Below are 25,984 nucleotides of genomic sequence, written 5' to 3' on the forward strand. Positions count from 1 at the left end.
CTCACCTGTCCTGGCAAGGGGCATCTGTCGGCTGTTCCCATGACTGGCTCAGGGTCTGAGTTCTTATACCATCAACCTTGATCAAAAGAAGGAAAGGGAAGAAAAAGGCCCAAGGTGGCAAAAGGCTAAATATTTTCATTTTTACTTCAATTTCCTGTCCCAAGATGGGGGATACCTCTGACCAGAAGAGAGAAGGAAATCCTATCTTTTCTCTAGTAATGAATTCAGAAATAACATTACTTAATCTTTTAAATTTTTTAATACAAAAGAAATACACTATACATTATTGTTCATTAAATTTAAAACAGTGGAGAAGTATAATAAGGAAAAAGTCATCTTTACTACTCACCCATTCTTGTAGCTTCCCTTCCCAGTCCTGTGAAGAGTCTTGGGCACGGCTTTTCTTATGTTTTTCTATGCATTTATGTATCTAATGCATTTTTTGTAAATACATAACTTATGTCCTTGTTTTGTAATAAATTACATTGCATGTGCTAATCTGCATTTTGCATGTTTACTTATTTTAATAGTGGAAAACTTAAGAGATCTTTTAACCTTAATACATAAAGATCTGCGTCATTCTTTTTATACATGCTATTCCATAGAATTGATATATGATAATTATTTAACTATTCTCCAGTTAAAGGACATTTAGGTTGTTTTTAAACTGTTCACATTTACCAATAAGCTATCATAACAATGATTTGTTTTGGGGGGGTTTACATCTATACAAGTATTTAACTTATCTCTAAACCTTAAAAATGGAATTATTGAGGCACAGGGTCCAGTTATTTACTTGGTCCTGCCAAATTGTCTTTCTAGGAGTCTGAATGAATGTATTTCACCAATAGCAAATGAGACGAACCATCTTCCTGCACACAGCCACGGTTTGCAAAGGTGATGAATGAAGAGTTACATCTTGTTTTAATTTGTATTTTCCTTACAATGTGGAAAATTGAACAGCTTTTCATGTTTCTTGGCCATTTAAATTCCCTCTTCTATAAATTGCTTGTTTATTTTTTGCCAATATGATTCCATTGAGGTGTTTGTCCTTTTTTTTTTTTTCATGATATGGGAGAATTCACTAAATATTCTATAAGTATAAATATACTTTTCTTGTCCATGACCTTTGTATATGGTGACTTTTATCTTATTAAAGCTTAAAATTTAACATATAAGCCTCCTGTGATATGGATTTGTTAAGATAGATTCACCCTTGTTATAAATGAGGTGATGCTGACAACTTCCGTGAGCACTGTCAGTTTTGACACTTGTTCCTGTGTGAAGGTGGCAGATTCGCTACTACCGTTATTCCAGGAAGAGTTCCTCCTCTGAGATCTCTGAAAATTTTTTGGATTTTTAAACAGAAATATTCTTACACTGGAGCCACTGTAGCCTTCACAGCTTTTATTTGCCCCTATGCTTTCATCTTTTCAGTTTTTTACTTTGTGTTCATAATAGTTTTCTCGAACTTTTCCTCCATGACAATTACCTTTGAATAGGTTTCTTGCTTCTTATCATTTCCAATTTTTTAAAAATTGAGTGTTTATTTTTGAGGAGGGATCTTAATTTGTTTCTAGACCTCTGCAAGCTCCATAACCTCTTGCCATTCAATCTTCACAGTCTTGCTTTATTTAGGTTTGCCTGTGCTGTTAAGAACTTTGGGATATTCTCCTTATTGTCTCTTAGTTATTTTTCCAGACTGATTCTGTCTGATCTTGTGTTCCGTGTGCCTGTGGTGGCTTTACAGCTCCTCTAGCCAGGCTCAGCCCAGGCAGGTCACCCCAAACTTCCCGCTTGCTTAGTCACAATCTGAATGAACTTGTTTTTTTTTTACATTTCCTGTTTTATCTAAGATCAAATTGGTTTTTGTCTGAGCTACAGTTTGAAGTCTTTGTTTTGATTCTTATCAGTTTTTCTGAGGACACCATGAATTGATGAAATTATCCTTTTCCCTCCTGATTCGCAGTGCTACCCTTTTGGGGAGTATAGAGGTAGGGTGTGCTTCTGTGTTCTCTCTTCTCTGTCCTTGGCCTGTGACAGCCCCTCCTTATGCCAGTACCACGCTGCCACAGTGATGGCAGCTTCCCAGGAACTCTTGACATCTGAGGGAGCAAATCTCTTCCTCTTCCTCCAGAATGTCTTAGACTCCCAAATTCACCTGTCAAAATCTTGAGATTTTGTGTGGAACTGCACTCAATCTATGAATCAGTTTGAAGAGAACGGACATCTTTATAATATTATGACTTCCATCTCGTGAATATGGTGTATGTATATTATTACTTTAAACATATTTCCTATTAAAATTTGTATTTTTCTCTCTGAAGGTTTTGCCCTTCAGAGAGAAAGGTTGCTAGATTCCTTTGTAGGTATTTGATATTTTTATGCCATTATTAACTAAAGTACTCCTCCCTTATCAATGGTTTTACTAATTTCAGTTACTTGCAGTAAAACTTGGTCCAAAAACATTAAATGCAAAATTCCAGAAAATAATTCATGAGTTTTAAGATACTTCGCATTCCGAGGAGTGTGATGAAATCTCATGCTGTCCCTCTCCATCCTGCCCAGGATGTGAACCATCCATTTATCCAGGGTATCCACAATGTTGACACTACCAGCCGATGAGTCCCTGAGTAGCTGTCCTGGTGATCAGATCCACTGTCCTGGTATAACAGAGCTTGTGTTCAAGGAACCCTTATTTTAGTCAATAATGGCCCCAAAGCACAAGAAGATTGATGCTGGCAATTCAGATATGCCAAAGAGAAGCCGTCAAGCACTTCCTTTAGGTGAAAATGTGAAATTTCCTGAAAGAAAAAGATAATATGCTGAGGTTGTTAATATCTACAGTATGATGTTTTGAGAAAGGAAAAGAAACCACATTTACATAATTTTTAGTATAATACATTGTTATAGTTGATCTACTTTATTATTAGATATTGTTATTAATCTTTTATTGTGCCTTATTTATGTATAGATAGGGTAAAACATAGTATGTCCAGAGTTTGGTACTATCTGCAGTTTCAAGCGTCCACTGGGGCTCCTGGAAGCATCCCCTGTGGGTACAAGGGAACTAGTGTACTAAATTTTATGTATGAATTTGCATTGGTGACCCATGTTCTGATCCATGGTTCTATTTTTCATTCTTGTTTCAATACTGAAATGTTTTAGTTACTATGATTTTATAGGTAGTGTTCTGTAGCCTACCTTATTGGGATTCAATTGAGAGACACTAAATGAACAGATAAATTTAAGAAGAATTTATGTTTTTTAAAAAACCCTGAATGACCCCAGTTAGAAACATAGCATCTCTCTCCATCTATTCATGATTCTTTGAACTTGGGACCCTGTGGAGTCACTTTAGTGCTAGGCATTTTAAAATTGTATTTGTAAATAGGAATTCATTTTCCTGTTACATTTTCTAGTTATTTCTTGTAGGCATAAGGGAAATCTATTGATTTGAGTTCCCAGATCTTGTGCTTAGGAGTCTTACTAAGTGGTCTTCTCCCTCTTAATATTGTCTCGTGTCTTTCTGGAGAAATAATTACATCTTCAAAAATAGTAGAAGTTTTGTCTCCTCTTTTTCAGAATTTATACTTTTACCGTATACTTTTCTTTTTCTATCTTACTTTTTTCTTTCTCTTTTGCCTTAGTGCATTAGCCAGGACTGCCAGTGTAATACTGAATAGTAACAGTAAAACTGAGCATTTTAGCTTTGTTCCTGAGTTCGAGGGGAATACTTATAATGTTTATATTGAGGCTTTCTGATAGATACCTTTTTTCAAGTTAAGGACATTTTCTGCTGGCTCTGGTTTACTAAAAGTTATTTTTTTTAATCAGACCTGTGTATAGGATATTTATCAAATGCCTACTAAAGAATCTTTGAGAATTGTATCATTTTTTCTCTTTTAATCTGTTTCATCAAGAGTAAATTATATTGAAACATTTTATGAATTGAGTTATTAATTTCACCAAAGTAAAACATATATATAGCTTAAAGTATCAGTTGATAAGGCCTTCACAAACACAACTAGTTCTTTCTGCCATCTTCCCAGTCCATGTCCAGTTTCCCAAATGGATTATCTTCAGCTTTTTGGCTCTTCCTTTTGTATTTGCTTCTGTAATTTGAAATGATATGCTGATACAGCTCTTTGTAATTTTTCGAGTTTCAGACATTAATTTGTTCACATAATAGGACAGAAGATGACGACTTTTTCCGTAACACTCCTTTTCATTCCGTGTCCATTCTCATAATACATCACAGTTGCAGGTTCATCAGTAATCAGTGTTACCATTATGATGACTATTTAAATGTTGTTCACAACCAAGTCATCTACTGTATTATAATTACATTTCCTTTCCTGTGCAACATCCCCCCCAACCCCCGCAAATAACTATTGCCCTCTTATATATTTGCTTGGATTTTCTGTATCCTCACTATGAATTCTTCCCAAGCACTCTGCAGAATTCTAAAATTCTTCTCAGTACAGTGAGACACATTGGGTTATTTATCAATTCCATTTTACTTTCTTGGGGAAGCCCTCCTGGAATTATTCATTCTCCTGATTCCATCAGTTCTGGTTAGTTTCAGTTTCCAAGGCTGACCTTCTGAAGCTTGACATCTCTCCTGTGTTGGGTCTTGTTTTGTGGATTACACGTATACCTCTTTCTTGCTTTACTATCTCATTTTGGTTTACCACATTATCCAGTAGCCTCCTGACTAAGAGCTCATAGAAGATGTATCTCTCTCTCTCTCTCTCTCTCTCTCTCTCTCTGTCGCTCTCTCTATATATATAAAAAATATTTTGTATATTGTATATTTTGTTTTTTACATATATATATATATATATATATATAGAGAGAGAGAGAGAGAGATTGAGAGAGAGAGAGAGATAACCTACCTTACTGGGATTTAATTGACACTATATATATGTGTGTGTATGTGTATATATATATGTGTGTGTGTGTGTGTATATATATAAATTGTATATGTCTGGAAAAAAATTTTATCCTTAATCCTCACAACTGCATAAATATTTGTTAAGTATAAATGCAGAGTTTGGAAATTAATTTAGTTCACTGTCTTGCAACTTCTGGCATTGCTAATAGGAAGCCTGATGCCGTTGTGATTCTTGATCCTGTCTTTCTATGTCACCTATTTTGCCTCTCTGAAACTTTCTGGCTCTTCCTTTTAATCCCTTGATTCTAGAATTTCATGATGGTTTGCCTTGATATGAGTGTTAAATTCATTTGTTGTGCTTTGCTCTTCAGGGCCTTTTCAAATGGACAACTTTATTTCAATTCTGATCATTTTGCTTGTGATATTATTTGATTACTTTTCTCCCTTCTGCTTTATCTCTCTCTTTTATCTTTTGGAATTCTTGTTAGTTGGATGTTAGGTTTTCTAGATTGATCCTCTAGAGACTCCCTGTTTTTTTCTTGAAAATCTTGTATGTCTTCTTTTCTTGAATCTACCCTCTATGACATTTTCTGAGGATCTTCATTCCTTCTAGTGATTACAAAACTTCTGCCATTATATTTTTAATTTCCAAAAGCTCTTTTGGAAAGTTGGCTATCTTTTATAGCATCTTCTTGTTGTTTCAAGAAATCAAAAATTTTCTCTCTAATAATGAGGATGATAATTTTTAAAATTTCATGTTTCTTCCAAGATTGTTTTAAGTGTTAGTTCCTTCCAGGTTTCCTTCCCAGCTCCTGCTCCATTATTTGCTTGTTCTGAAAGAATTCATCAAGTGTCCATTGGGTAACCATTCACATTTAAGAATCAGACACTAAAAATTTGATTAGGAGCTCTGTGCAAGGAATGCCTCTCATTGACTGTACCTTATTTCGATTTTTCATTTTCCAACTCACCTTCTGAAGGAATGGTGCCACTAATTCCTGACAACTTCCAGAGTTCAAAAGTGTACACTGGTTTACTCCTTGTCAGCTTCCCCTAAGCAAGTAATCAGGATTTTTATTTTCATTCTGTGAAATTAGCTACCACATAGGCACCTATCTTCCAAAATGTTTGGTTATCTCTTGCTTGATGCCCTTTCCTGTTCCCTGATCTTTGCTTCTTTTCTACCTCTAACTCTCCCTCATAGGTGGTTTCATGGGATTTCAGAAGGAACACAGATGAATGCAGGTGTGTTCAACCTGCCAGGCTTAACCAAATGCATAGATTCGTTCTCTAATGTGACCTTTCCTGGAATCCCTGAGATAACACCTACATGGTCATGCCATATGACTCTTTCATCCACTCCCGGTTTGGATTTATTTATATTTTATCGTGGGATTTTACCTCATGTGTTTATAAGCAACTTTGTGACCTACAATTTTCATTTCTATTTTGTATTTGTCTGGAATCAATAGCAGAACTATAGCAGCCTCATGAAATAACTGGGGGTGACTGAAATTTTGAATATATATATATATGCACGTATATGTATTAGAATGGTTTGTTTAATACAGACATCTATGTATTAGAATGGTTTGTTTAGTACAGACATCATCTGTTCCTTGAAAGATTGCAGAAAATTGTCCATTAAATTATTTTAAACTGATGTCTGTGGAAGTATATTATGCATTTCCAAGTTCTGGAAGTATATTACGCATTTCTCCTATTATTTTTAGTTCTTATGCTGACCTTTGAGCCAGTTTTGATCGTTTATATTGTCCTAAAAAGTAACTATTTTCCTAGATTCTCTCCTTATTGATAGAAAGTTGTATAGGAATTTCTTGTATAAAGTTTTAATCCTTTCCTTCTCTGAAGACGTTTCCTTTTTCCTATTCCTCCCATTGTTTATTATTGTTTTTTCCTTGATTTTTTGATCAATCTTTCCATTTTGTTGGTCTTTTCAATGAACCACCTTTTGGTTTTATTGATCCACTACTCTTATTTTCTGTTTGAGGTTTAATTAAATCTTGCTTTTCTTTATTATATTTTTCTGTATATTTTCTTTCCTAATTCTTTACTTCTCCTTTGTTGAGGGGATTACCTTGTGTTCTGTTTCTAATACATTGGTTTAAAACTTAACTTACCTGTCAGTGTTTCCTATTTTCTAATAAATGCATTTTAGGCCATGAATGTTCACCTCTGTGGCACCTTGGAAATGTTTGGCCTTTATAATATATGGTGTTTTCATTGGAGTTTATTTCTTAGCCATTTGTTATTTTGATTTTGATTTCCTAGTTAACTTAAGAAGTGTTTGGAGGCAGCTTTTAAAATTTCTCAGTGGAATGAGTTGGGGAAGTCGTCCCCTGTCCTTCGGTTGCTCCCTCTGATCCTATTACATTGTGGTTAGAAAATGTGCTCCTTAAGATTTCCATTTGTGAGAGTCTATTGTTGTTTCTCTTGTGGCCTAGTGCATAGTCAGTTTTGAGGCTTCACCACATTTGAAAGGCAATATAGTGCAATGATTAAGAGTGTAGTAACTAAAGCCAGATAGTAGAGAGGGTAGGAGCAGGGAGGATCAACACTAGGATGGTTGGGGAAGGGTGGTGTGAAGTCCAGCTCTACCACTGCATGCATGTAGAGATGGGGCAAGCCTTGTTTCTTCCCTGTAAAATGACGGTATTAATAATGGTGCTGTCAGCAGGCCGGTACAGGTTCTTGTCTTTGCCCCAGAAAAGAATTTGAAGGCCAGACCAAAGTGAAAGTAAAGAATATTGCAGAGCAAAAGCAAATACACACTCAAGAGAGGAATGCAAGTGTGCTCAAAAGAATGAGCCATGCCCAACCTGGCCAGAGCTCACATGCTATATGGATAAGCATAATGAAAGCATGGAATATTCCATCATAAGGGGAGGGATTGACTGGGTGCAGTGGCTCACACCTGTAATCCCAGTACTTTGGGAGGCCGAGGCAGATGGATCACCTGAGGTCAGGAGTTCAAGACCAGCCTGGCCAACATGGTGAAACCACATTTCTACTGAAAAATACAAAAATTAGCTGGGCATGGTGGCAGGCACCTGTAATCCCAGCTACTCAGGAGTCTGAGGCAGGGAGAATTGCTTGAAAACGGGAGGTGGAGGTTGTAGTGAGCCGAGATCGCACCACTACACTCCAGGCTGGGCAAGAAAGTGAGACTCCATCTCAAAAAAAAAAGGGGGGGATTTTCTGGGTAATCAGTGAGCAATTCCCAGTTGGGGTGCCAGCATTTTCTTTAAATATGGTTAATTTGGAACTGCTGTGGTGTCAGGTTCATGATGGGAGTGGGAGGTTTCCCCAGGGAAGTTTTATGGCTGTAGGGGCATAATGCAGCCACATCTGTCATCCTACAGAAATCATCTAAATGTGTAAAGACAATCCAGTGCTTTAGGAACACAGACCATGATATAATTGCTTGAATTAAAAGTCTCCTAAGGTTAAAATATTTAGCTGTGATTACCTTTTTTTTTGGTGTTATTGAGGTATAATTGTATACATTGAAGGTGTACAACATAATGATTTCATGTTTATATTGTGAAATAATTACCACAATCAAGTTAGTTAACATATCCATCATGTCACATAGTTACCATTGTGTGTGTGTGATGAGAATATTTAAGATCTACTCTCTTAGCAAATTTCAAGTATGTAATACATTATCGTTAACTATAGTTTCCATTCTACACATTAAATTCCCAGAACTTATCCATCTTATAACTGAAAGTCTGTGCCCTTTAACTAACATTTTCCCATTCCTCCCATTTCCCAGCCCTTGGCAACTGCTATTTGACTCTGTTTCTATGATTCACCTTTTTTAGATTTCTCAATCTGAGTCTAATCTAGCAATGGGCTTGTCATACATGGCCTTTATGGTATATTTCATTTATACCCAATTTGTTAAACTTTTTTTTTTTTTATCATGAAAGGATGTTGAAGTTTTCAAATCCTTTTTCTGCATCTATGAAAATGTTCATATGATTTTTGTCCTTCATTCTGTTAATGTTGCACAACACCTTTATTGATTTACATGTTGCATCATCCTTGCATCCCAGGGATGAATCCCACTTGATGGTGATAAGTGATCATTTTAGCGTACTGTTGAATTTGGTTTGGTTTGGTAGTGTTTTGTAGATAATTGTTCCATCTATGTATATCAGGGGGAATGGCCTGCAATTTTTTTTCTTGTAGTGTTCTAATCTGGCTTAGGTATCAAGGTAATGCTCATAAAATGAGTTTGGAAGTGTTCCTTGCTCTTAATTTTTTTTTTGGAAGAGTTTTAGAAGGATTGGTATTAGTTTCTTCTTAAATGTTTGGTAGAATTCACTAGCATAGCCAACTGGTTTTTCTTTAATGGAAAGTTGTCTACTTATTCAATCTTTTTACTCATTATTGATCTGTTTAGATTATCTGTTTTTTCAGGATTCAGTTTTGATAGATTGTGTATTTCTAGGAATTTGCCTATTTCTTCTAGGTTATCCAATTTGTTGATGTATAATTGTTCATAGTAGTCTCATGATTCTTTGTATTATCATGTTATCAGTTGTAATGTTTCCTCTGTCATTTATAAGTTTACTTGAGTCTTGTCTCTTTTTTAACTTGGTTAGTTTAGTGAAAGATTTGCTAATTTTGTTTATCTTTTCAAAGAACCAATTCTGAGTTTTCTTTATCTTTTCTATTGTTTTCCTATTCCCTATTTGTTTCTGCTCTAATCTACATTATTTTCTCCCTTCTGCTGCTAACTTTGGGTTTACCTTATCTTTCTTCATCAACTGTAAAGTTAAATGATTTAAGATATTTTTCCTAATGTAGGTATTTATAGCTATAAACTTGCCTCTTAGAACTGCTCTTACTGCATTCCATAGTTTTGCTATATTGTGTTTTCATTTTTGTTTGCCTCAGGATATTTATAAGTTACCTTTTTGGCTTCTTCTTTGACCTATTGGTTATTCAGGAATGTGTTGTTTAACACCTTACATTATTGATATATTGTGTACAGAAGTTATGAATTCTTCAAATTTCCTACTATTATGGATTTCTAGTTTCATAATATTGTGGCCAGGAAAGACACATGATATGATTTCACTTTTGAATTTGTTAAGACTTCTTTTGTGGCCTAACACATGGTTTTTTTTTTACTGGAGAATGTTTCATGTACACTGAAGTAGAATGTGTATTCTGCTGCTGTTGAATGAAATGTTCTGTATATGTTCATTAGGTCTATTTGATCTAAAGTCTGGTTCGAGATCAATGTTTCCCTATATTTTTCTGTCTGATTGATCTATGATTATTGAGGGTAGAGTTTTAAAGTCTCCTACTAACATTGTATTGCTGTTTCTTTCTTTTTTCAGTTCTGTTAGTATTTGCTTTAGTTATTTAGAAGTTCCAGTGCTGTATGCAAAAATATTTACAGTTGTTGTATCCTTTTGATGAACTGTCACCTTTATCTTTATATATTGATCGTCTGTATCTCTTGTGGCCATTTTTTACTTAACGTATATTTCATTTAGTATAAATATATTCATCTCTGCTTTCTTTTGGTCACTTTTTGCATGGAATATCTTTTTTCATCCCTTCACCTTCAGCCTACTTGTGTTCTTAGGGCTAAAACGAGTCTCTCTCTCTCTCTCTTTTTTCCTTTGGCAGAGTCTCACTCTGTCACCCAGGTTGGAGTGCAGTGGTGCTATCTTGGCTCACTGCAAACTCTGCCTCCCAGGTTCAAGCGATTCTCCTGCCTCAGCCTCCCGAGTAGCTGGGATTACAGGTACCTGCCACAACACCCAACTAATTTTTATATTTTGGGTAGAGTCGGGGTTTCACTATGTTGACCAGGCTCGTCTTGAGCTCCCGACCTCAAGTGATCATCTGCTTAGGCCTCCTAAAGTGCTGGGATTACATGTGTGAGCCACTGCACCCAGCCTAAAATGAGACTTTTATATGCAGCATATTGTTTGATCTTGTGGGTTTTTTTAAATCCATTCAGTCACTCTATTTCTTTTGATTAGATAATTTAATCCATTTATTGATAGGTAAGAACTTACTATTTGTTTGATAGGTAAGAACTTACACTTTGTTAATTGTGTTCTGACTGCTTCGTAGTACCTTTTTTCTTTCTTTTCTTGTTGCCCTCCTTTGTGATTTAATCACTTTTGAAACAATATACTTTGATTCCTTTCTCTTATTTATCTACTACAGGTTTCTACTTAGTGGTTACTATGAGGCTTACATAAAATATTTTATAGCTATACCATCCTATTTTAAACCAACAACTTCAATCACATGCAGAACTCTATACTTTTACTTCTCCTCTCTCTCACATTTCAATCAATTGATGTTACAATTTACATATTTTTTATATTTTGTGTCCAATAACAAATTACTGTATTAGTCCATTCTCACACTGCTTTAAAGAACTACCTGAGGCTAGGTACAGTGGCTCACGCCTCTAATCCCAGCATTTTGGGAGGCCGAGGTGGGTGGATCACCTGAGGTCAGGAGTTTGAGACCAGCCTGGTCAACATAATGAAACCCTGTCTCTACTAAAAATACAATAATTAGCCAGGTGTGGTGGCATGTGCCTGTAGTCCCAGCTACTTGGGAGGCTGAGGCAGGAGAATCACTTAAACCCAGGAGGCAGTGAGCCAGGATAGCACCGTTGCACTTCAGCCTGGTTGACAGAGCAAAAGCAAGACTCTGCCTCAAAAAAAAAAAAAAAAAAAAAAAAAAAAAAAAAAAAAATAGAACTACCTGAGACTGTGTAATTTATAAAGAAAAGAGGTTTAGTTGACTCATAGTTCCACAGACTATACAGGAGGCATGGCTGGGGAGGCCTCAGAAAACTTACAATCATGGTGAAAGGGTGAAGGGGAAGCAAGCACATCTTCACATGGCTGCAGGAGAGAAAGAGAGTGAAGGGAGAAGTGCTACACACTTTTAAACTAGATCTCATAAGAATTCACTCACTGTCCCAAGAACAGCAAGGGGGAAATCCATCCCCATGATCCAATTCCTCCCACCAGGGCCCTCCTCCAACACTGGGGATTACAATTCAACATGAGATTTGGGTGGTGACATGGAGCCAACTATATTAATTGCTATAGATATAATTATTTTTAATAGTTTGTTTTTTAACTTTTATACCAGAATTGAAAATGACTTATGCACAATCATTATAACATTAGAGGTTTCTGACTTTCACTATATATTTACCTTTACTGGTGAAGTTTTGTATATTTATATATTGTTATGTTGTGAATTAGTACCATCTCATTTCAGCTTGAAGAACTCCCTCTAGCATTTCTTGTAAGACAGGTCTAGTGATGTTGGACTTCTTCTGCTTTTGCTTGTTTGGGAAGGTTTTTATCTCTCTTGTGAAGGACAGCTTTACCAGGTATAACATTCTTGGTCAGTAGAGTTTCTATTCTTTCAGCATTTTGAATATATCACCCTAATCTCTCCTGGGCTGAGAGGACGTTTCTGCTGAGAAATTCACTGCTAGTCTTATGAGGGCTCTGTTATACATAATGAGTTATACTTTCCTTGCTGCTTTCAAAATATTCTGTCTTTATCTTTTAATAATTTAATTATAATATTTTGGTGTCAAAGTTTCTTGTTCAATCTGTTTGGGCACCTTTGGGCCGAATGAATCTAGATGTTCATTTTTCTCCCCAAATGTGGGACGTTTCCAGCCATTACTTCTCTAAATGTACTTTCTGTTCATTTTCTCTCTTCTCCTTCAGTAATTCCCATAATTTACATGTTGTTTTACTGGATGGTGTCCAATAAATCCCATAGGGTTTTTTAAACTCATTTTTATTCTTTGCTATTTTTGCTCCTCTGAGTAAATAATATCAAATGACCTATCTTTGAGTTCATTTAGTCTTTCTTCTGCTTGAATGAGTCAGCTGTTAAAGCTCTCTATTAAATTTTTCCATCCAGTCATTGTATTTTTCAGATCTAGGATTTCTGGCTTTTAAAAATGGTTCCTGTTCCTTTCTGGCATTATAACTTTGTTTATATATTGTTTTCTAATTTTGTTGAGTTGTCTATGAGCTTTTACTTATAGTTCACTGAACTTTTTAAAGAGAATTATTCTGAATTCTTTGTCAGTAAGTTCATAGATCATTATTTCTTTAGAGTCAGTTATTAGAGCATGTTAGTTTATTTTAGTGGTATTATTTTTTCCTGATTCTTTATGATCCTTGCATCCTATCATTGGTGTCTGCACATTTGAGGAAATAATAACCTCTTCCAGGCTTTACAAGTTTGTTTTGGCAGGGAAAGCCCATCACTAGTCAGTCCAGCCTGGAGTTCTGGACAGGTCAGCTGGTAGCATCCATGGACAGGCAGAGCTTTCTGTTGAGATCTCTTGCTGGGCCAGATCATTGCCTGTGGTCTGAGATTGGATAAGGCCACTGCTTGTCTCTATGGTTGTTTGGAAGTTTTGACTGGACCCTTTTGTTGGGCAGCAGCTAATGGCCAGGCTCTAAGATGGGACAAGGCCTTAACCTACTGTTAGGTGTGATCACAGGCTGGGCTCTGTGATTAGGCAGAGTTGAAGACTGTGTTCCACAGTTGGGTGGTGCCACTGTATTAGTTATTCTCCAGAACAGGGCCACTTGCTGTGCTTCAAAGTTTATCACAGTTGCTACCAGGTGCCCAGATTCAGTGGGACCACAGAATATGCCCCACCTTTAGGTCCTTGCTGCAAGCTGGGCTTATCAGTCAGGTAGCAGAAATTTCTGGAATCCCTGGTCAGGCAAGGCTGCAAGTTGTGCCCCACAGTTCAGAAGTGTCACTGGCTGGGCTGTGTGATCGGGTAGGACCACAGGCTATGTTCTACATTTGGACAGGGTGACTGGTTCTACTCCCTGCCTGGGCATGGCCACAGGCTGGGATCTCTGGTTGCTTGGGGCCCCAAAGCTGTGCCCACCATTGAGAGAGGTCATTGGTTTGGTTTCCTGCCCATGCAGGTCATTGGCTGGGCTTTGCACCTGGGCAGGGTCTCAATTTGTTAGCAGGGCTAGAGACCATAGCAGGGCTAGAGACCATACTCTGTAGTTAGGCAGGGTGGCTGGCTTGATTACCTGCCTGGAAAAAGACATATGCTAGGATTTGAGGCTGAGCAGAATCTCTTTGGGGGATTCCCTGGTCAGGCAAGACAGAAACCTAAACACCTTAGATGGACTGGGCTGCTGGCTAGGCACCCAAGCTAGTTAGAACTGCTGACCGTGCTGCCTGGCCAAATAGGGCCACCAGCTTGCCTCTGCAGGTGGACAGAGCTGCTGGTTGAGCTCTCTGATAGGGTGCTGATATCAGGAGCACAGTACCAGCATGATGATCTATGCATTGGCCACTGTGAGCCTTGCCCTCACTTCTTCATTTCTAATCAAACCCAGGTGGTCCAGTCCCACTGATTTCCCGTTTGTTTCCCATGAGGCAAGACAGAATTGGGCCTCCTAAGAAGCAGCCCAGAATGCCAGGGAAGCTGGGTGTCCTCCTTAGGCTCCCCACTGGAGAAACCTTAGGCTCAGGGAAAACCTCTTGGTGTGGCACTGTGCCAGCCTAGGGGAGGAGCACTTTCCTCCTGGGGAGGAAAGTGAAACCATTCCTCTTCCCCTTCTAATGTGGTTATTCTCAGGTTTTGTGGTCCAAGGGAGGTAGTTCAGCCTCTCTTGGGTTCTGAAATTTTCACAAAGGCATCCTTGTCTATGGATAGTTGCTAATGACTCTTTCTGGGAGAGAGACTAAAGCCAGAAACCTCCTATTCTGCCATCTTAGTGACATCCCATCCTGGATGTGCCTTTTAAATCTAAGGTTCTAGTTTCAGCTCTGGAAAACTTTTTTAAATTTGATTTTCCTATTCTCATTCTTTCTATTCTCTTCTGGAATTCCCTTTGGCAGAATGTCGAAACATCTTATGCAAAAGAAAAACCTTCTTTTTTCACATTTTCCATATCTTTCCCCCCAGCTATATTCCAGAAAGAAAAATGTGACTCACTAAGTTACTCTTCAACTGGGTCTATTCTGCACACCCAACTTTATTTTTTAACAGCTTTAATGAGGTATAATTTACATACTGTAAAATTCTCCCGTTTTAAGTGTGTATCTCAATGATTTTTAACAGACTTACAGAGTTCTGCAACCATCATCACAATCCAAGTGTAGAATATTTTCACTACCCTTAAAAGCTTCTTCATGACTATTTGGGATCAATTCCTGCTCCTATTCTCCAGCCCTAGGCAACCACCAATATACTTTCTATCTCTGTAGTTTTCCCTTTCCTGGACATTTCATGTAAATGGATCATATATGGTCTTTTATATCTGGGTTATTTCATTGAATGTAATATTTTTGAAGTTCATCCATGTTTTAGCATGTATTTATATTTCATTCCTTTTTATTGATGAATTGTATTCCTTTATATGGCTCTATCAATGGTATTTTTTTCATTTGCCAGTCAATGGAAATTTGGATTGTTTTTATTTTTTAACTATTATGAATAATGCTGTCTTGAGTATTTGCATACAAGCCTTTGTGTGGATATACATTTTCATTTCTAGGTAGATATTTAGGAGTGAAATTATTGGGTTCTATAGTAGCATTATGTTTCACTTTTTTAAAATCTGTCTTACATTGTTTCCAAAAGACCATTTTACAGCAATGTATAAGGTTCCAGTTTTTCCACATCTTTGCTAAAACTTGTTATTTTATGTCTTTGTAGTCATTCCAGTGGATTTATTTTGGTATTTTGTTGTGGTTTGATTTTGCTTTTCTCTAATAACTAATGATACTGAACATCTTTTCTCATGTTTTTATTTTTCACATGTCTTTTGGAGAAATATCTATTCAAATCATTTGTCCATTTTTAATTGGCTTGTCTTCATATTAAGTTGTCAGAATTCTTTGCATATCTGAATACAAGTAGTTTATTAAAAATATGATTGGCTAATGTTTTCTCTCATACTGTGACTAATCTTTTCTTTCTCTTTATGGTATATTTGAGGCACAAAAGATTTAAATTTTGTTACATTTTAACTTATTTATTCTTTTAAGGATTATACTTTTGTTGTAGCTAATTCTTTGTCTTACCTAAAGTCACAAAGATTTTTGCCTGTGTTTTCTTCCAAAAGTCTTATGATTTTTGCTGTTTTACAAGACTACTGCATAATTTGAGGAACCCAGTGAAAAATGAAAATGGGGGGGGAATCCTTGTTCAAAAATTATTAAGGATTTCCAAACAGTGAAAGCAGACACTAAACTAAGCACAGAGTCTTTTGTGACTGCACAGGATGCATGTCCATAAAGCCATCCCTGCTTTTACATTTAGATCTATGATCCATTTTGAGTTGATTTATGCATATGGTGTGAGGTAAGGGTCTAATTTCGTATTTTTGCATGTGTCTATCCGGTTGTACTAGTACTATTTGATTGAAAAGACTATCTTTTCCTCATTTAATTGCCTTGGCACTTTTGTGGAAAATCAATTGACCAAAAACCTAAGGATTTATTTCAGCATTCTCAGTTCTGTTGTATTGATGTTTATATATATTTATGCCAGTACTGTCTTGATTCATGCAGCTTTATAAGAAGTGTTGAAATCACAAAGTATAAGTCTTCCAACTTTTTTCTTCTTTTTCAAGACTGTTTTGGATATTCTGGGTTCTTTGCAATTCCATGTAAATTTTAGGATCAGCTTCTCAATTTCTGCAAAAGGCCACTTGGGATTTTGATAGGAATCATATTGTGTCTCTAGATCAATTTGGAGAGAATTGCCATGTTAAACATATTGAGTCTTTCAATACATGAACATGGGCATCTCTATTTATTTTGATCTTTAATTTCTCTCAGCAATATTTTGCCATTTTCAGCCTACAAATCTTGCATTCTGTTTGTTCAATTTATTTTTAAATGTTTTATTATTTTGCCTACCTTTATTTTTGAATTTACAAACTCAACTTTTAAATTTCTAAATTTCCTAGTTGGTTGAATATTATTCATAACTTATTCAATATTAATATTATTATTATAACTTATAATAAGTTATGTGGTTATTAAATATACTTACTCAAAAGTCTTATTCTGTTTACTCTATTATTTCTATTCTCTGATATTACCTAAAAAATGGTAAAAGAAAGATCTGAAGGGACCTGGTTAGAACTCTGAAACTGCCCACTAAGCCAGTGTTAACACCTGGGGTGTAGTGGTTCCATGCCTTCCCTAACATTTATTCTGAATTTTATATACAAATGAAAGACTTTTTTAATTTTTATAAAAATGTGACCATAATATATTGATCTAAACATGATGTTTTCATTGAACAACAAAACTGTGACCATCTATCCAAATTACTAGAATTAAATAGCTATGTTATAGTTCAACAGTGTATATTTACAGTAATGTACTTAACCAGTCAGCTGAATAGACAATTAGGTTGTTTTCAGGTTTAGGAGTATATGTTATTGTTGAGGGATTTTTGCTGGTAAAAACAAATTCTTCAACAAAAATTTTGCATTTATGAGCATCTAGTCAACAAATACTTATGGAACACCTTGTATATATCAGATACTCAAGAAAAGTCAGTGGACAAAACAGACAAAACCTCTGCCCTCATGGCATATATATTTTTTAGGAGAAAAGAGACAATAAAGAATATAATAAACAATAAATAAATAAGTAATTCATTTGGCATATTAGGGAGTAGTGAGGGCATGAGAAAAAGAAATAGAGGCAGATTAAGGGCTTGGGAATATGGGGGCATGCTAGGGGTATTGTGATTGTGATTTTTAGATAGGTTGGTCAAAGCAGGCCTCATTGAGAAGGTGATAGTGAAGCAAGGATCTAAACGAGACAGGGGAGTTAGTTCACTACATAGATGTATGTGTCTGTGCTAAGCAGAGAAAATAGCCAGTATCAAGTCCCTAAAGGTGGAGAATCTCTGGTATAGTCAAGAAACAGCAGAGGTGAGTGTGGCCCGACAGACATGAGCAAAAGGAGAGGAGCAAAGGATGTATCATTTCAGACCCTTTGAACAGTGTAAGGATCTGTCTTTCACTCTTGAAGAAATTGGGAGCATTGAAAGTTCTGCAGTTCTTGTTTTTATAAGATGGATGTTGTCTTTTTATTTCTGTAGGATAGATTCCAAAAGTGGATCTGCTGGGTCAGTCTGTAGTATATCTTAAAATTTAGTAGATGTTGCCAAATCTTTTCTGAAAAGGCTGTAGTAATTCATGCTCACACCAGGGATGAGTAAGTGTCTGTTTCTCTGAATCTTCTCCCATGTGACACAGTGTCGCTAATGAAATTCTGTTTGCCAGTCTAATGGGTGAGCAATAGTTTCTCATTGATGTTTTAATTTTTATGTATTCACATCTTTATTAGACATTTTCATTTCCTCATATTTAAGCTGCCTGTTCAGGTCCATTTTGGAGGGGCTATTTGTTGCTTTTTATTAATAGACTGTAGTCTTTGCCCATTAATATCAGATATATTAATCCTTTGTCATATATATTGAAAATGCTTTTCTATACTCTTTTATATCTGTATTGCTTTTTAAAAACATTTTAACCTATTAAGAGAAATCTTCCTTTAACTACTCTCTTCTCAAATTTTTCTTGTCTGACTCAGATATTTGTTCTGTCATTTAAATATTTACATTATTTGACTCAGGTTTTTTTCCAACTTTTATTTAAGTTCGGGAGTACATGTGCAGGATGTGCAGATGTTCTACATAGGCAAAAGTGTGCCATGCTGATTCGCTGTGTGATTCATTCCATCACGCAGGTGTTAAGACCAGCATTCACTAGCTCTTCTTCCTGATCCTCTCCCTTCTCCCAGCCCCCGCCCTCCAACAGACCCAAGTGTGTGTTGTTCCTCCTCATGTGTCCATGTGTTCTCATCATTTAGCTCCCACTTATAAGTGAGGACATGCAGTCAGCACTATTCACAATAGCAAAGACATGGAATCAACCTAAATGGCCATCAGTGATAGACTAGAGGAAGAAAATATGGTACATATACACTATGAAATACTATGCAGCTATAAAAAAGGAATGAGATCATGTCCTTTGCAGGGACATGAATGGAGTTGCAGGCCATTATCCTTAGCAAACTAATGCAGGAATATTTTATCCAGTTTTAATGGGGTTCCGAGTTGCAAGTACACCATACTTACATAATAATTTCAGAATAATGGATGTTTTAAAATTACTACCTTTTTTGTAATTGGAGGTCTTTCATAATCTCTGTTTATTTAGATCTTATTTAATTTTCTTCAATAAGATTTTTATAGTTTTCTTCATATAGGTCTCATACCTTTCAGATGTTTATAAATATATATATTTGTATTTGCTATTGACTCTGAGTGTTTTTTTCAATGTATGTCATTCCAAATAAAAACTATAAGTTTTATATATCTATTTTCTATTCATACTCTCATATGGTTTGGCTGTGTCCCCACCCAAAATCTCAGCTTGAATTGTAATCCCCATAATCTCCAGGCGTCAAGGGAGAGACTAGGTGGAGGTAATTGAATCATGGGGCAATTTCGCCCATTCTATTCTCATGATAATGAGTAAGTTCTCATGAGATCTGATGGTATAAGGGGCTCTTCCACCTTCACCTGGCACTTCTCCTTCCTGTTGCCTTGTGAAGAAGGTGCCTTGTTTCCCCTTCCCCTTCCACCATGATTGTAAGTTTCTTGCGGCCTATCCAACCACACTGAACTAAGTCAATTAAACCTCTTTCCTTTATAAATTACCCAGTCTTGAGCAGTTCTTTATAGCAGTGTGAAAACAGACTAATATATACTCCTCAGTAAATTCTTTTTCTAGTTCTTATGAATTTTATTAGGTCTCTAGGTTTCCTACATATATAATTATAGAACATATTGTACACTATTTTAGTATTTCTATCAATTATTTTATTTTCATATCCTATTGCATTAGCTAAAGCTTCTAAAATATGTATATGTGAACACATATGTATATGTGTATACACACACACACATATATATGTAAAAGATGGTGATAATGGTAGACATCCCCATATTGTTTTCTATTTAAATGACTTCACCATTAATGTTTACTATAATATTTGCTGATTTTAGAGACTTCATGTTGTGTTAGCTTTTATTTCATAAAGAGTTTTAATTTTAAAAATAATAGCTGCTAGGACTTATCAAATTCCCTTTTAAACCCATTCGTGAATATATTTAAATATGTTTTCTCTTTTACTTATTGATATAAAATTATAGAGACTTTCTAAAGTTGAGCTATTTTTGTTTCTTTCAATCTCATTGTCATTAGTTTTCTCTTTCTTCTTGGTTCTAAATAACCTCTAACTACAAGTTTTATTTCGTCTTTGATCCAACACAGTGTTTTCTTTTGTTTTCTAAAATCTTAAGTAATTTATTTTCTTTATGAAGTCTGTTTCACCTCTAGTGATTATAACTTTTTGAGACTTCTTTTGTGGCTAAGATTATGCTGAATATTGATATATATTTCAAGGATATTGAGAAATATGTGTTTTCCCGTTTTTGTTGTTGTTGTTGTTGTTGTTGTTGTTGTTGTTTGGGACAGAGTCTCGCTCTGTCACCCAGGCTGGAGTACAGAGATGCGATCTCGGCTCACTGCCTCCTTTGCCTCCCAGGTTCAAGCAATTCTCCTGCCTCAGCTTCCCGAGAAGCTGGGATTACAGGCATGCACCACCACGCCTGGCTAATTTTTGTGTTTTTAGTGAAATGGGGTTTCACTATGTTGGTAAGGCTGGTCTCGAACTCCTGACCTCATGATCCGCCCACCTCAGCCTCCTGAAGTGCTGGGAGTACCAGGATGAGGCACCATGCCCAGCCGTGTTCTCTGTTTTTAAGTCATAAGATTAAATATTAAATCATTCTTATTAATTTATCCAGAGCCTGTATACTTTGTCCATTTTTTTGTAAAGAGTCAAAAACCGGAGGTGAATTGTTTTTCAATGTCCGTAAAACATTTGTCTCATGACTTGTTTCTTGAATTTTGATTTGACGTTAAATGGGAACAGTCTTGCTTTTTGTTTTATTGACAATTGCATACCATAACTTGCTGATTTTCGATTTTGACATTTTTTGTGTCTTTTTGTCCTAGTTGTGTCTTTAGTTGGATTCTCTTCGATTCCAATCAACACTGATATCATCAATATTGATGATTCTTTTTCAATATTATTAATATTGCCTTTCAATATCATTTTTCCTTTACATTCTGTTTAAATAATTTTTCATACTTTTTCCATTTTATCTTTATTTCAATAGTTTTGGGGGAGAACAGGTGGTTTTGGTTACATGGATAAATTCATTAGTGGTGATTTCTGAGATTTTGGTGCATCCATCACCCAAGCAGTGTACACTGAACTCAGTGTGTATTCTTTTATCTCTCACTCCCCTCCCACCGTTTCCTCTGAGTCCCCAAGGTCCATTATATCATTCGTATGCCTTTGCATTCTCATAGCTTAGCTCCCACTGATAAGTGAGAAGATAATGATTCTTGGTTCCATTCCTAAGTTACTTCACTTAGAATAATGGTCTCCAACTCCATCCAGGATGCTGAGAACGCCGTTATTGCATTCCTTTTTATGACTGAGGAGTACTCCATGGTATGTATGTATATATGTGATATATATATATATATTTATATATAACATTTTCTTTATCCATTCATTGGTTGGTGGGCATTTAGACTTGTTCCACATTTTCTCAATTGCTAATTGTGCTGCTATAAACATGTGTGTACGAATGTCTTTTTCATATCATGACTTATTTTCCTCTAGGTAGAGACCCAGTAGTGGGATTGCTGGATCAAATGATAGTTCTTTAAGGAATCTTCATACTGTTTTCCACAGCAGTTGCAATAGTTTACATTCCCACCTGCAGTGTAAAGTGTTCCCTTTTCGCCACATCCACACCAACATCCATCATGTTTTTATTTTTTAATTATGTTTTTTCTTGCAGGAGTAAGGTGGTATCGCATTGTGGTTTTGACTTGCATTTCCCTGATAATTAGTGATGCTGAGAATTTTTTCATGTATTTCTTGGTCATTTGCATATCTTCTTTTGAGAATTGTCTATTCATATCCTTTGCCCACTTTTTGATAAGATTATCTGAATCTTTTTCTTGCTGATTTGTTTAAGTTATTTATAGATTCTGGAATTTTTGCTTAGTCTTACTTTGGCAATGTGGGCCCTTTTTTGATTCTATATGAATTTTAGGGTTCTTTTTCTAGTTCTGAGAATAATGATGGTGATATTTTGATGGGAATTCCATTGAATCTGTAGATTGCTTTTGGGCAGTATGATCATTTTCACAATATTGATTCTACCCATCCATGAGCATGGAATGTGTTTCCATTTGTTTGTGTCATCTGTGATTTCTTTCAGCAGTGTTTTGTAGTTCTCCTCACAGAGATCTTTCACCTCCTTGGTTAGGTATATTCTAAGGTGTTTTGTTTTTTTGTCGTTGTTGTTGTTGTTGTTGTTGTTTTGCTTTTTTTTTTTTTTTTTTTTTTGCAGCTGTTTTAAAAGGGATTTGATTTTATTTTCAGCTTGATCATTGTTGGTGTATAGCAGTGCTACTGGTGATTTTGTATCCTGAAACTTTACTAAATTCATTTATCAGTTCTATATCCTAGGATACAATCATATCATTGGTGAACAGTGACAGTTTGACTTCCTTTTTACCGATTAGGATGCCCTTTATTTCTTTCTTTTGTCTGACTGCTTGGGCTAGGACTTCCTGTTTTATCTTTTACAACTCATTGTTTTCCTTGTTTTATCTCTCTAAAAATGCAAACTATGTCTGCTTTTTATTTTTATTTTCAGTGTTACATAAAGTTTTATAAGGTCTGATTTCACTCAATCAGTAGTTATTTTCAAATCTTTTAGAAAGGAAAGAAGGAAGGAAGGAAAGAAGGAAGCAGGAATATGTATAAAGGTATAGCAAACATCATACTTAATGGTGCTGCTAAGTGCTTCGTCCCTGAAATTGGAAATAAGGCAAGGAAGTCCACTCTCACCACTTCTCTTCAACATTGTATTCAAACTCCTAACCAGTGAAATAAGACCAAAAAAAGAAAATAATTGTTTGGAAAGAAACAGTAAATCAGTCTATTTGTTGATGATATAGACATTTTATTTAAAATACAAAGGAAATCTATAAATAATTTACTAGAAATAATACATGAATTTAGTAATGCCATAAATTCATGGTTAATACATTTCAAACCAATTATATTTTCATATAACAGTAAAAGAGGAATTTGAAAAGCGTTATCATTTAAAGTGACACCAAAACAATAAAATAACTAGGAATAAATTTATTATTTTTTAAATTTAATTAAATTTAATTTTTTATTTCAATAGATTTTTGGAGAAGAATAAATTTAATGAAAGATGTACATGACTTCTAAAAACTATAAGCACTGCTGGGTAAAATTAAAGACATCTAAGTAAATGGAGAGATATACAATGTTAACAGATTGGAAGCTCAATATTGTTGTCAGCATCCCCAAATTTATCTGTAGCTTCAATTCAAATCCAAAAAAAAATCCTAAAGTCTTTTCTTGTAGAAATTGACAAATTGATTTGAAAAGATATGTATAAAAGCAAAGAATCTGGAAAATCCAAGACAATCTTTTCTAATTGACTTCAAGACTTTTGTTAAGACATGATATTTAAGGCAAATTCTTATCAGCATAAGGGTAGACAAATAGATCAATGGTATAGCATAGAAAGTACATATATAAACCCATGCTTATATTGTAAGTTGTTTTTTGAATATTTTCATGGCCTTTTAGTAGGTAAATATTTCTTAGATAGTACACTAAAGTCATTAATCATAAAAGAAAAAATAATAAATTGGACTTCATCAAAATTACAGATTTCTTCCCATCAAAAGACATGATTAAGAAAATGAAAGAGAAGCTACAGACTGGGTGAAAATATTCACAATACATACATCAGACAAAACACTTCTATCTGTAATATATTTTTAAAACTCCTACCCATCAATAAGTAAAACTGAATAATACAAATGAGCCAAAGACTTGAACAGACACTTTACAAAATAAAAAAAATTGCCAATTAGCACATGAAAATGTACTTGACATCATTTTATCATTAAAGAAATACAAATTGAAACTAAAATGAGATATCACATCACACACACTGGAATGGCTAAAACTAGAAAGGCTCTCTCTGATAGTCTTTGAAAAACAGTTTGGCAGGTTCTAAAATGATTAACAGTACTCTTACACAATGACCCAGCAATTCCACTCCTACATATTTACCCAAGAGAAGTGAAAACATCTTGCCACGAAAAGACTTGTACAAGAGCAGCAATTTTATTTCTAGTAGTCTCAAAATGGAATGAACTGAAATGAAAAAGCAGATTGTGATAGATTCACACAATAGAATACCACTCAACAACAAAAATGAACAAACTACTGTTCAACACATCAACACGAATGATAAGCAAAAGAAGGCAGACACAAAAGCATATGTATCTTTTATTCCATTTGTACGAAATCCAGTAGCAGGCAGTATCAACATATGATGGAAAAAATGACAGCAATGGTTGCCCCTGAGAGGCTGCCTGGCTGCATGTGGTCAGCATGTGGGTTGACAGGCAGGGCATACACTGTTCTGTTCATTTCTCAAATAGCACATCAGTTTTTGGCTCTGTGTCTCCCTTCAAATCTCCATTGTTTCTTACAAATTCTGTAGGGCACCATGATTCCTAACCTCTGAAATCATCCCCTACCTACTATTGCAACTAGCACTTTTCTGACCACTTTTCACCTTCAAGATTTTATTTGAAATCTCTTATCTTATGCTTATTGTCCTCTGCCATTCTTTTTGTCATTGTGAATCTAATTCCTTTGTTATTATTTTAGTGATCTTTAACCAGAAATTTTTTTACAGAAATTCAAAACAAAAATGTAACATTATTGTTTCCTGCCTCATGTTAGATACTGGAAAGTGTCAATAATTCTCTTCTGGTTGGGAAGGAAGGGCTCATAAGTTTTCATAATATTAAGGAATATTGAGATGTTGACTAAAACATTATCAGAGCAATAAAGTAATCAACTAAGAACTAGAATTAGAGATTCAACTTTAAAATTACTTTCACAGGAAACAACAGCAATTTCTGAAATTCAGATGCCTAAAATGGTTCACCATATATAACAATAATACAGAGATATTTATATTAACAGAAAGTAGAATCAGACATTCTAGGAGATATCATTGATATTCTCATGAAATTCTCAATAATGTGGTATCATTATTATTATTAAACTGCATTGTATTATTTATGAATTAATGATTTGATGTAGGATTATATTTCTTTCTTAATAGCTACAGATTAGACAGGGACATCTTATTTTTATCTTTCTCAGATTTGTTCTCTCTCAGCTGTTAATTAAGATGCATATTCAAGGTTAGATTTTGTTTTTATTCCATTGTTTTTCATTTCTCTGTGGATGACCTGCTTCTTCCATCTAGATTCTGTAGGAATTTAATTTTTATTTCAAAAAATATTCCATATATGGTTAGGTGAAGGTATCTTTACAATGGCTTTGTTCAGTTTAGGCAGAACTTTTTCAGTCCTCTATATTAGTTTTTCGCAACCTCCATTTCTTCTATTACATCTTTGTTTGTTGCTTACATTCCATTTATTCTGGCCTCTACTGAGTATCACCTATTTTATATGTGTTCGTTCTTTGTACCTTGTCCTTTATATGTAAAGACTTACAGTCTCCACAAACATCTCAGAATCTTGACGACCATTTTCACGTGGTGTCCTTTTTCCCTAGGATGTTCACAGAAGAGCAGGATGTAGATGAGGGACTTCTCTGTGACGCTGTATTCAAGCACTTCAAAAGACATAAGGTGGAGATTTCAAATGCAATAAAAAAGACATTTCCATTCCTTGAGGGCCTCCGTGACCGTGAACTCATCACAAATAAAATGTTTGAAGTGAGTAAAGTTTATTATGTCACAATCTGGTTAGCCAGCCCCAAAGTAAGTTATGC

General features: G+C 35.3%; 1 protein-coding gene across 13 annotated transcripts in view; it reads left to right on the top strand.

Moving 5' to 3' along the window:
* Positions 1-25,984, top strand: part of SP100 (SP100 nuclear antigen) — a 136,951-nt gene that overhangs the window by 5,307 nt on the left and 105,660 nt on the right. For 11 of the 13 annotated variants that reach the window (XM_073020134.1, XM_038001405.2, XM_038001407.2 and 8 more), the window contains 2 exons: positions 823-897; positions 25,766-25,928. In XM_073020134.1, coding sequence (XP_072876235.1) covers positions 823-897; positions 25,766-25,928 — 238 coding nt within the window. The remainder of the gene's footprint in view (positions 1-822; positions 898-25,765; positions 25,929-25,984) is intronic. The other 2 variants (XM_038001409.2, XM_073020135.1) reach the window with 1 other exon arrangement.

The sequence above is a fragment of the Chlorocebus sabaeus genome, chromosome 10 (assembly GCF_047675955.1).
Source record: "Chlorocebus sabaeus isolate Y175 chromosome 10, mChlSab1.0.hap1, whole genome shotgun sequence".
Lineage (NCBI taxonomy): Eukaryota > Metazoa > Chordata > Mammalia > Primates > Cercopithecidae > Chlorocebus > Chlorocebus sabaeus.